The sequence below is a fragment of the Primulina eburnea genome, chromosome 1, assembly GCF_022965805.1.
Source record: "Primulina eburnea isolate SZY01 chromosome 1, ASM2296580v1, whole genome shotgun sequence".
NCBI lineage: Eukaryota > Viridiplantae > Streptophyta > Magnoliopsida > Lamiales > Gesneriaceae > Primulina > Primulina eburnea.
Genome location: NC_133101.1, coordinates 58943781 through 58956733, shown reverse-complemented (window position 1 = coordinate 58956733; position 12953 = coordinate 58943781). Strand labels below are relative to the sequence as shown.

Here is a 12953-nt window from a genome sequence, read left to right as displayed (position 1 = left end):
CATACCAACAAAGGTTTGTTGCTTTATATATAATTTAAATATTTATTCAATTAGCATATCACATGATTTCATATTTATTCCACGAACAACAAAAAATCTTATTAGAAATTTTAAAAAAATAAAATTGATCGATCATCAAATATTGAGATGATTCTATCTAAATGCAGATGAATCCAATCAGTAAACAACAACTGAAATCGTCACTACCATAATAATTGATTTGGTAAAAAAAAAATGTTGATTTTTTTGATTTTATTTTTTTTCTTAATAAAAAGTTTATAACCAAAGTAATGATCAACCTATTTTTTTTAAAATACAAACAGAACACAGTCAAATATCATGTTTTGACAATTATTTACATATGTAGAGATAATTATTACTCTTCGATAATATCGTTATTCAATAATCCCATCAAGTTGCAATCTTACATCAGCCAAACATGTAATTTTGATTCGAATACTAATTATAAGACCGAAATCTTAAAGTGTTGAGAGTCTGGTCTTTATAGAGTCATGGATGTTACTTTTTATATATAAGATAGTAAGATATATCATAACAGTTGATCGGATGATCAATGTTTTGTCACATTAGTATTATCGACATTAATATTATACATGTGTTCAAAGACGAACCTTTCGATGAACGATTGAGATACTAACATTGAGTAACATCTCATCGACCTTATTTTAATTGTTATACTAATATAAAATGAGAGTACCGGGAGACAATGACCCTTCACCTTTTCTATTGAAATTTTGTGCACGCCTCTTCTACTAATATATATATATATATATATATATATATATATATATATATATATATATATATATATATATATATATATATATATATATATATATATATATATATATATATATATAAATGATATATAAATGTCGGCCGTATTAAATAGAATCATTTGTGTGACATTCCACTATTATTTCTGTTTGTCTCTTATAGAAGTTGGAGCTTATGAAAAATAAAAAGCTTCCAAAGAAGATAATTTTATTATATAGAGTGCATGAATTTTTTATATTATTCCATTCCCGACAAACCATCACCCAATCATTAATACCGTCTTAGAATAATTCTATTCTCAGGTGTGAAATTATGTTTTAAATTAAAAAAAATTAACAGAAATTTGTTCTCTCTAGTTAAGTTCCAGATATTAAAATTTTAGCAAAATATATTTGTGAAACTGTAAGAGGGTATGAGGTTGGATGATCCGTGAAAGGAAATTATATATCCACCAAATGTTTTCGTAACCAAACCGGTGATCGTCTTGTCTTGTCTACTTTAAAATAGTTGTTCAATAGGTCAGATCGGAATATTGTTATATTATATAAAATAATAATATATATAATATGATATAATAAACAATATATTTTAAATTCTAAACATCTTAAATATGTATATAACTCCTAAAAAATATATATTTTACGATGTTTAAAAAATCATATAAGCTTTAATATTACTAAAATAATATTGTTAACAAAGTTCAAAATCTAAATAAACATATATATAACAATTTTTTTAAATCTTTTTTTAAAAAAATTAAAAAAAGTGTGAACTGGTCCAATCAGTTTTTGACTGCTTTAATATCGGTATCAATTCTTGATTGGTCTGATCGGTAAAACAGTTTTTGAACGATGTATAGATCAGACTCGTGAATGGTTCCCGCTTGAACCACCGGTCCGGTTCAGAAAACACTGATTCAGGCCAAGCATGTGAGTTGTGACAATAAATAATAAAAATATAATGACTTTCCTTCTACATTTATGATTTTTATTAAAAGTTCTTCTTACTTATTTAATGTTTGCGAGTAGTATTTTTGTATATAACTTGTTAATTATTTGTACTCCAAAAGTATACATGTGATTTTATATTCATTCCAATTTACTAATAGTACTTTACAAAATATAATGACATCTTCATATTCCACTCTCCAACAAGCTAGCACGTCATTTTTCAATTAAATTCTAGTGTGGACCAATCTAATTTTTTTTAATGTTTTTTAATATGAGAAAAAGAAAAACCAATTTAAATATTTCAAGGGATCGAAAGAATAATTATGTATGAAGCTCCTTTTATCAATATAGGGATTCTCACATTCTTCTTATTTATACCATTTACACGACCACACTATACAATTTCATGGTATATTATACCTCTTACATTCCTATGATATCATGAATCTCTCCCCTTTAACCAGTAATCAGTAGCTAACAAAATATACTTTGTGGCCATGGATGTCCAGCTTGTTTCTTCTCTTCTCTTCCTAATCTTGATGTTTCCTTTAACAAATAAGGCAAATGTGCATGGACCACCATCTCCAGGCTACTACCCAAGTAGAAGAATTGGCTCCACAGGATTCGACCAAGCGTGCGCCAATCTTTGGGGTCCTCAGCATCAGACTCTCGACTACCAAGGGACTCTAACTATTTTGCTCGACAATAACTCAGGTACAGCATGCTGTTTACTTGAGAGCGTAACTATGTGTTCATAATGGTTTTTTTATTTTATATAATGCTATATTGTAAATGATGGGCTACTTTTTGATAATTTTCAATCACATGCAGGAAGTGGATTTAAATCTCTTAGTCCGTATTCATCTGGTTATTTTGGTGCCTCCGTCAAGCTCCAATCTGGTTATACTGCTGGAGTGATTACATCTTTCTATGTAAGAAATTGATCATTCCATAAAAACCGTGGCTAAGCTGTAGAGGCTAGAGCCTTCCTCCTCTTTGCTTAATTATGCAAGAATGTTCGTACGTATTTGTCGGTATATCTGATAATGGTGGAGTTTATACATATGGGCAGCTTTCGAACAATGAAGATTACCCAGGGAACCATGATGAGATTGATATAGAGTTTCTTGGGACAACAGAAGATAAGCCTTATGTCCTGCAAACAAATGTTTACAATAGAGGGAGTGGAGATGGAAGCAATATTATTGGTCGAGAAGTGAGATTTAACCTTTGGTTCGACCCCACCAAAGATTTCCACAATTATGCCATTTTTTGGAATCCAGATGAAATCATGTAAGTTATATATAGAGTTCATACTAAGTTAAAAACATTGAAAGTGAACAATGAACACCCCGTGAACTTCGAAAGGGCAAGCTAGTTTATATATATACAACACTTGGTGCAAATTTATTATTCATTTTGTCTCATTTCCCTTTAAATAAACTACACTATATGTAATGTATTTCTTTAATTTCTACACATATATATATGCTAATGTTAAGATTAAAATACAGTTTTTTTGTGGATGATGTGCCAATAAGAAGGTACCCGAGGAAAGATGACGAGACTTTTCCATCGAGGCCTATGTGGGTGTACGGATCAATATGGGATGCTTCTTCGTGGGCCACGGAAAATGGAAAATACAAAGCTGACTACAGTTACCAACCCTTTGTTAGCCAATACAAGAATTTCAAGATTATAGGTGGGTGTGATCGCAATGGTCTGGCCCGGTGCCGCCGGCCTGTTTCCGGTCATCCTTCGAGATCACGAGGGCTGAGCGGCCGCCAGAAGGCGGCAATGGCGTGGGTACAGAAAAAATACAAGGTTTATGATTATTGTCAGGATATCCTAAGGGATCACAGTTTCACACCTGAATGCTAGGGCGTTTGGAGATTCGATAACGAATTCTTGAATATATGTGTTATGCATGCCCGGGTGGTCTTCGATCATTTTTTTATTTTCGGATAATTTGTATTGTCTGTCATTGAGCCTACGTAAAGAATGTAATTGATATTCATAGTGTGGCAGAAGAAATAAAAAAAGAATGAAAGCAGACAAAAAATCAAAATCAAAATTTTAGTAACATTTATTTTAAAATTTAGAGATGCACGATTAAATTAATACGTTGGATCACGTGTCTTAGTCGATTGAGGAGTGGTTGAATACATCTTTTTTGTCTTTGTGAAAAAATGCATGTAATAATGATCCGCTCTTCCACAACATAAAGAATTCGAAGGATGTATTATACATATTTGATGATATTCTGGGAAGTGTTCGGGTAGCAATGATTCACTCTCACCTTTTAATGAGCGATTATGGACACCAGCTGCCCGCCGTAATATTTCTCTTTCTTTTATTTCGATTTATTACTTATTCTCGTTCGTTGATCTAAAAAATTTCGATTACGCTTTGGTCGACACAAGCTTGGTCGACCACCGACCCAAGCGTGGGTTGATCCGGGGTCAGACCAAGCTTGAGTCAACCAAAAAACAGTGGTCTACCAAGCTTGGGTCGACCAATGTTTTGGTCTGCTAAGCTTGGGTGGACCCAAAACTTTGGGTCTACCAAGCTTGGTCAACCAAAAAACAGTGTGGGTCAAAAATTGGTCAAGCAATCCAATTTCTTTCTCAAATATGAGCTTGTAATGAGTCTCATCATTTTTTATTTTTTTAAAAATAAAATAAAATAAATTACAGCTGGTACCCTGCTCACCCGTGACCTCAGGCAATTCTTCAAGTTTAAGTAAGTTATCATAGGTTTTTAATCAAGTTTACTACTAGCTAATCCGTCACTAATATAGATTAGAAACCAAATTTGTGGAATCTTTTGACAGGTGTCACCAAATATCTACTAATTCGTATAGTCTGACTATTTTAGTTATATCAATGAAAAACCCAAAATATGTTTTGACTTTCTTTAATTAAATGAAACTTTGCCTTTTAATGCAAAAGTTGGTAAAAAAATAATTTGAAATGAGATTTAGACCAAACCCATGCTCCAACTTTCATTTTGTTTTTTTAATTGTGAAAGGGTGTTATTCCTTTCAAATTGATTTGTCTATTTCTTAATTCTAAATGAAAGATTAATTTCAACTAGTTATTCTGCACACGTGATGCGTGTGTACATTTTTGTTATCATTATTCATGGACTAAAGTGAAATTTGACAAATCATGCAGAGACTAAATTGATATTTGAATTGTTGAAATAAAAAATAAAAATAAAAGTGTGTGTTGAATTTTTTTTAAAAAAAACGAAAAATACAAGTATTATATTAGTATCATATAAAAATAAAGTTGGAAAAAAAAGTCGATATCTTTCTCAAGTGATTATTGTAATTTTAATAAAATAGAACGGATGAAATCAAACCGGAACTAGTCTCCATGTTCGTATTGGCAATTCCTTTCCTTTCCGAACAAAATGTGAAGATGGGCCTCCTCCACTCAAGCCTGGCCAACTCAGCTGTACAATCCACGTGGTTCTATCCAAATCCGAGAACCTCCGGCCCAATCTGATTCCTGCTGTTTGAAAATTCACTTTCATCCATTCCTAACGTGGCAAGGCAGATAAGTCAGTAAAAATCTGGCACGTGGAAGACTCATTGCTTGCTTTTGTGGGACCTGTATAGCCTCTCGGACAGTGCAACCAAAACATGCCACGTGGCGTCACCTGGCAACATTGGATCGTTGAATAGCAGGGCTTTTCTTACGTCTGCCTCCCACAGCTTTGTCTGAATGCGAGTGAGGTTGGTGGCTGCCACGTGCTCAAGGACTCTCCCGAGGTTGCCAACATCGTTCTCTGCCACTGTGAGGGATATCTCGGCCCATGGCACGGCGGTAGAGAATGGCAACCGGATTCCATTGGCTATGATGACTGGGACGCAGCCCAAAGCCACGGATTCCACTAACCTCGGACTCCATGGAGCCCATCCCAAAGGGCACAAGCAAAACTTTGACCGTAAGATCTCTGACTGGAAACCGGTGAACCGGTGTCTCCGCAAGTAAAATCGTCGGTCATTGCCGTATTTCCGCCATATCAGAGTTCGCACTCGCCTAGAAATAATACATATCAATTTGACAATTTCACAAGCAAATGAAAAATAGATGTTTTTTTTACGGATAAACAAATATTGTTTTCAGGTCAAATAATTTTTTTAAAATCCTTTACTCTGCATTAAATAAAATTTAGTAATTTACTGTAATATTGAATAATTTTGAAATTTCAACACCTTCTTTTAAAGGAAGAAATTTCAATATTACTTAAAGAAAGAAATTTTGATGATGGTATATAAATTAAGTCGATCTCCTCGTAAAGTTACCTCTACACAGTTAGTGATGTTAGAAAAGTATACTCAATTTTGTTTAAACACTTTTCATTTAAGATTGAATCTCTAATAAAATTATGAATTAAAAATGTAATAACATATTTATTTCTATTCTATAAATATATGTAAATATAAAGTAGCTCTCAATTTCAAGTTCTAGTTTGTGCATTTCTGATGTATCCGATTAAATTAGATTAGTAGATAATAATTTTCGAATTTATACCAAAATAAATATTAAACTTATGAATTAAGTCATACTTGCTATAAAAACGACCGCTGACGTTCTTGGGGTGGACCTCCATCTTTCCCCTGAAGTACGCGAATATGTCCCGTCGGGCAGTCAACGGCGATTCTCCCAGCGTCCTTCGTATACTTTCCGGCGGCACGTACGGGGGAATCACGATATTGTCCACTTGCTGACATGGGTGCTTGTATTTCACCCCGAAAGTCTGTAATATTATTGAGTTTTTCAGAAACTCGGGTACCCCATCCGCCATAGCCACGTCTTCCTGCCAAACAATAACAAAACAGATTTCAATTCTCTTACGAAATCATAATACTTCCTTCCAGACTTCTCGATGAGACACGTGTTACTGATATTTCTTACCAGGGTGTGAAAACAAGAGCCGAAATCATGGGACGCGACAAATACATGGTCAGAGCCGAGGCTGCGGTTCCAAAACGGAAGCTGAGAAGAAACGTGTTTGATTGCGGATGATATGAGAGAACGAGCGTGCCCGATTGCTGGGAATCCATTAACAGTGCTAAAATTGCATGAGACATAAACAGGGACGAAGAAAAAATCAGCCTCCCACGGGTCTCTTGTCCTCACATCTCCGCTGATTAAAGCCCGATGGATCGCCACCTCCGAGGCAAACAAATGTCTGCTGCACCGCTCATTCGATAGCCAGTCTGTGTTGTATTTCGATGGCAAATCGTACACATACACCTTCCACCCCTTAAAAAAACCTGAAAAAAGAAATCAAGAAACATTTAGACATAAAGAATATGTCGATAACCTTAAAAAAAAAAATCAGAACCATATAAGGGTTTCTCAGTTCTTACCAGAAGAAATTTTCAAGACTGTGGAATTATGGGATGGTTCTTCAATGAGAGAGTGGTACTTTTTAGAAGGTGAAACAATGGTTCTTGAAACAGAGGTGGTGGGTTTATTTCGAGTAACAAGAAAAGAGGATAGAAAATACAAAGAAACGGAAAACCAGAGAATCCATCTGGAAAACCTGTAACAAAAACTCTTCTCTAAATTTCTGCTATATCTCGTGCTATGCAAGAACCTCATCCTCACGTAGAACCCTCTGTTTCTCTGAGTTTCAAGCATGTCGATTACCTTCTCATTTTCACCCCCTTAAACCTCTGAGGACAAGCGGCTGTTAAGATTGAGCTTTCTGAATTTGGTATAGCGTGAATTGGAGATTAAGGAACAGAAGATGCCCCCGATCCACTGTAAATTCTTTTCAAAATAACACGTAATACTTTGTATTTTTTATGTATAAATTGATGAAACTGAACATATCATAAGCATCGTATCACCATAATTAGAATACATATTTTTAAAAATACAGCATAAACTATAAAGATTATAAACAGTCCATATAATTAATTTTAGTACACAGTAGCTGTGTGGTAATAAATCAGTTCTCATCCCATATAATTTTCCATTACATGAAGACCAGCAGCATGTGCTGGTGAACAGAGGCAAACGGCGAAAGAATTTAAAGCAGCAGATATAGGGTAGATATATCTATCATAAATGACCAAAGAAAAAAAATCAATAGAAAGGGGATAAGGAAGCTTTGTAATAAAGAGGGATAGTACGTGCTGACTGCATTGTCTCTTGCAAAAATCGAAATCGGCATGGAACATTAAAAGCTTAGGGTAATACAAATCTTGACAAACTTCACTCGCACTGTGGATTTCAAACTTTAAAGCATGATCGGACATGGTTTCATGGTGTTTTGACCACTTGAGACAGATGGATTGATGTGGCTAAACTATGCCCATTTGTATTTGATATATGGAAAATTTTAGTAACTTTACATCAGTCGAATCATATTCATTTTCCAATGGTTGAACGAATAATTTAGGAAAATTTATTATATGTAACATAATTATCATTCAATCAATCACCTAAGTACGTGGTGAGTTGTATGACGATTGAGCACAAGTGATCTGTTATTACAAGACATGACAGCACGTGTAGACTTGATCTTCCCATTTTGCATTCTTGATTATACGTTCTTGATTCTTATCCAGTTACTTGTGAAAATAAATTATGATTTGCTGCGGCTGAGTGAGCTAGTTTTAGACAATAAAAACTTGGACAGCTAGGGACCAGAATTGACTTTTTCTTTTTCTTTGGTCTTTATTAGTCATTAATTAATTTGTGGCAATCAGCAAATCCTTTTCACGTGGGGTTTAAGCGAAACCATGCTCATCTTTATCTCTTTCGATAATGTAATGCTAGCTGATTTTCAATTAATTTAGAGGATTGGATTATCACAGAAATTTCTCAATTTTGTGAGACATATATGTCGAAAAAAATAATACATCGAATGATAGATGTCATTTAGTCAAAAAAAAAGTTGGTAAATGTATGAAAGATTCGATGAATGTTTTACCTTCAGAAATGAGAAATCATATATAAATATGTATTTTCTCTCATCATTAAAAAGCATCTCGGACATCCATTGAGTTATTTCTCTCATCGTATATCATTTGAGCGTTTGTTCTCGTGTATTAAGAGACTGTGTGTTCTATTTGGAAATACAGTGAATACATGTACATCATAAAATATCGAAGTTGAATTTTTTCATTTTGTCCGTGGTTTTACCCTAACTCTATGTTTGGAAGCAAGGATTTGGAGGGATTTGTGTGAATTTGGATTTGTAAACTCTGGTTTTAACAGTTTGGTTAGTTGTACTTTAAAAATAAAATTGAATTTTAAAGGATTTAACGTGTTTTCATTGTGTATAAATAAATCTTCTTAAAACTGGTCAGATTTGATGAGATTTGAATTTGAATAAAACAAAAAAATATCCATAATAAAAAAATTTAATCATTATCTTTATATCATCTTTATGTAATGGTTGAATTAAATGTCAATTTTATTTATTTTTTATTTTACTTATTTGATTCTTGATATCTATTCTTATATTTGTCATGAATATTGAATAATTCTTTATTCAATAATAATTTATTTTCAATTTATAAAATTAAGATGTAGTTGAATATTTAATTTTGAAATAATTTATTTCTTGGAATTTAAATTTGAATATTTAGATGTTATGTTTGATTATTTTATTTTAATAATTAATTTTCTGTTCGTTAAGATTAGTTAATTAATTATATAAAAGTTTATGTAGTTTTTATAACACAAATATATAATTGAAATGATGTAAGAAAATATATGATAAATTAATTTTTTTTCCGTTTTTTAGTAATGTAAATAATATGTTTAAATCTTGATTTTTGTAAAAGATAATTAAGATTATTTTAATAAAACTTTAAAATTTCAAATTCAAATCTTGTTTTTTCCAAACAAGAAATGAATTCTAAATAGAATTTTTAATTTCAAACCAAACACAAGATGAAATTCTAAATCCATGAATTTTCAAATTCAATTCTAAATCCAATTCTAATTCTAAATCCAAACCCAAAATTTTGAGCATCCAAACATATCTTAATAATTTTTAGGAGTTTTTCACGTAATCTGAATGTCCAATTTTAATATTTTATTTTCATGTTATTATCTCAATTTTATCGCACATGAGATCAGCAAAATATTTTATTTGGATCACACATGAAAATTATTTTTTTTGTTCCAAGATTTTTTATTGTAAATATGAGTAAAGTTGACCCATCTCACGAATAAAAACTCACAAGATCGTCTCACAAGAAACTCACTCATAAATTATCGCGATCTTATCAAATACACATGTCAAAGTTTGTATTTTTGTAATAATTGATCATTGAAGTCGAAATATCATGTCAATGTTACAGAGAATAAATAGATGCAGTATTCTTGGTTTTAGAAAGTTCCCAGTTCTGGTTTCTTTCTTTCTAACGAATAGAGTTAATCTAGACGAGTGACTAGTGGAAATCCATCCATGAAATTAAAGAAATTTTGAACCTTCACGGCTGATATTGATAAAATTTATTTCGATTTAGAATGATGAATATGAAAATTTTGCGAAGAATTTAAGATGTATTTGAATAGATCGATTTTGAGTTTAATGGATTTTAATTCAATAATCTAAATCCATGTAATGTTTGGCTATAAAAAGTTGGAAATTGGAAATTTGAGTTTAATGAATTCTTTTATAGAAATAAATAATTTTTGGATGGAGAGACTTGTTTAAAATCACTTTTTGGAAATCTAGAGATGGAAAGTAGTAAAATTACCAAATTTCCATTGTTGCATATGTAAGCAAACTAGTCTTGTTGCCTCAGTGCATCGAATCTAATTTGGGCCTCTTCTTCTTTGAGGGCTTGCGCGAAGATTTTGGACCTCCATGGGTGGATGCCCACTTTTATTTTATTTAATTATTTATGAAATTTAATTTTTGAAAAACAACATGAACAATCTAGTATGCAGTGTTCTAAAAAGTCCGCTTAAACGCGTTTAAGTTTGAAGCTTGACAAAAACGCTCCGCTTCGAATAAAAACGGAAAAAAAACGATCAAACTGTAGTTTGACCAAATTAAGCGTAATTAAGGCTTTTAATTAAGTGTGTTTAAGCATAATTAATCGCATCTATTTATTTTTAATTTTTATTTGAGGGTATGTATTTTTATTTTAAAATAATAAATTAGGTTTATAATTTAAGTGTTTATTTTTAATTTTAATTATGATTAAGCATGTTTGATAATGATTTGAAAAATATTTAACATTTTTTAATGTGGTCTAGTTGCAAAAAAAAATAAAGATTGTAATTTTGAGATTTTATGCTTTTATAAATATGAGAATTAATGCATAAGACTTAAATTTATCATATTTATGTATTATTTTATCTATTTGTTGGTTTGAGATAATTACAATTATACTAAAGATAAAAAATACTTTTTAACGCCTAAGCCTGTGCTAATTTCGCTTAAGCTTGAAAAGCTTAGAGCTCGACATTCGCGTTTCGGGGCGCTTCACGCTTTTTAGAACCTTGCTAGTATGAAGTTTTTTGGATATTGGCGAAGACCATAGATTAATTTATCACGTACTGGCGGTGACGGAGCCATGGTGCTGGTGGATGCGACCGTCCTTTCAGTTTTTAATTTAATTGGATAAGACCTTAAAAATAATTTTATTTTTTTCACTTTCTCCTTAATATTTGCTCTTATTTCTCTAAAAATTTTAATTCTTTTTTGCTCTCAACCACTATTTTCTGGCTACGACCCTATACACTAATAAGCAGTAGTTTAATACTATTACTACACTGGAGAAATGTTCTACAAGTTCATTGCAAGGAGTTTATTGTATGATAAAAATGTGACTGAAGGAGCCTGAAGACGTGACTGAATCAAGAAAAACACCCGTTTCTGTTAGGTTCGATGGAATATAACATGTGATTTCGAGAAATGTTGGGTGAAAAACGTTGATGTTGAGAGCAAAAAAAGAATATATTATAAAGAGAAAAAAAAAAACATGGTAGATATATAGACCAAAATTGTTGCCACGACCTTTCAAAAAAATGTTACCATGACTGTTGGGACAAATTTATGTGAATTTCATCTTGTGTTTGTGATGTTCTTCATTTGGTGTAAAGTTGGTGAAACTTCGGATGATTACGCAACTTCATGTTCACCGATCATGGTGAGATTTTCTTGTTTTGTATGAACTTGAACGTATAGAAAGGGTGATTTATTTTTAAATATCCAACAATATAGTTAAATATGTGTTCAGTTTTTGTCGGATCGAAAATTTTTCTACGTTACTTTGTTCACAAAAAAAATGTTTCTACACTTCTTGGGTATACAGTTATTTTTTCGAATGAAATCCAATACAAAACATTGAAAATATGAAACATATACATGATATTGCAGAACAAATTGTTTTAGATCTGATACAAAAGATAAAAAATTGAGTATAAAATTGAAACGACTATATTAATATCTATATTTTTTTTCACTTGTTTGTATGCTCAAATATCATGTATTTTACCCGATCTGAAATAATTTATATTGAAATATAATATATTAGTAATACATTTTTAATTTTTGTATCAATTTTCATCTGAAAAACACATGTGTCATTAATACTAAAATTTGTTATATGTGTTTGAGTAGTCAAAAATCATGTATTAAATATTTCATACTCAAATATTATATATTAATACCAAATTTTCAATGTTTTGTACCAAAATTTCATCTGAAAAAACGTGTCATTAATAACACAATTTGTTATACATATTTGAGTACTCAGATATAATATATTAATGTCATATATGAAACATTTAGTACTTAAATATCATATACTTATATTATTTTTTGAAGTTTTGTATCTAATTTTCATCCGAAAAAGATGTATTATTAATATCAAAATTTATTACAAATATTTGAGTACTCCAAAATCATATATTATTGTTAGATATACAACATTTAGTTTTAAAATATCGTATATTTATTCTAGATTTTTAATACTGAAATAGAGATTTATCCATCTTTTGCTCATATAAAAACACCTGTAAAATTTAAAAAATAAATGGCGCAATATTGGCCTTTGAATACTATAATTAGGAGAACAGTTTTCAGATCGAAAAGTACAAACAAAAATTAAAGAATATTAGTTGGTGGTTGTAAAGAATGGTAATTTTTTTTTTTTTACAGGAAAAAGAAAAAATAGTAGTTTATCCAAATTGGCATGCGATATAGCAA

The 12953-nt window shown here is 31.3% G+C and overlaps 2 protein-coding genes across 3 annotated transcripts; one reads left to right on the top strand and one right to left on the bottom strand.

The window, feature by feature from the left end:
* The first annotated feature begins 2104 nt into the window (after nucleotides 1–2104).
* On the top strand, nucleotides 2105–4022 carry LOC140834701 (probable xyloglucan endotransglucosylase/hydrolase protein 32). Its single transcript, XM_073199775.1, has 4 exons — nucleotides 2105–2462; nucleotides 2580–2680; nucleotides 2821–3041; nucleotides 3263–4022. Exons 1-4 carry the CDS (start codon nucleotides 2246–2248, stop codon nucleotides 3627–3629), a joined length of 906 nt encoding a protein of 301 aa, XP_073055876.1. The 5' UTR covers nucleotides 2105–2245; the 3' UTR covers nucleotides 3630–4022.
* Nucleotides 2821–8105, bottom strand: LOC140834691 (probable glucuronoxylan glucuronosyltransferase IRX7). Of its 2 annotated transcripts, XR_012118746.1 has the most exons (5): nucleotides 7135–8105; nucleotides 6677–7038; nucleotides 6328–6578; nucleotides 5115–5797; nucleotides 2821–2904 (listed from the first exon to the last, which is right to left on the bottom strand). XR_012118746.1 is itself a non-coding variant. In XM_073199758.1 (4 exons), the coding sequence occupies exons 1-4, from the start codon at nucleotides 7406–7408 to the stop codon at nucleotides 5344–5346; spliced, it is 1341 nt and encodes a 446-aa protein (XP_073055859.1). In that variant the 5' UTR covers nucleotides 7409–8105; the 3' UTR covers nucleotides 4973–5343. The 2 variants fall into 2 exon arrangements, 1 of the variants encoding a protein (XP_073055859.1); XM_073199758.1 differs by lacking the exon at nucleotides 2821–2904 and having other exon boundaries at nucleotides 4973–5797.
* Between the last annotated feature and the right edge of the window lie 4848 nt (nucleotides 8106–12953).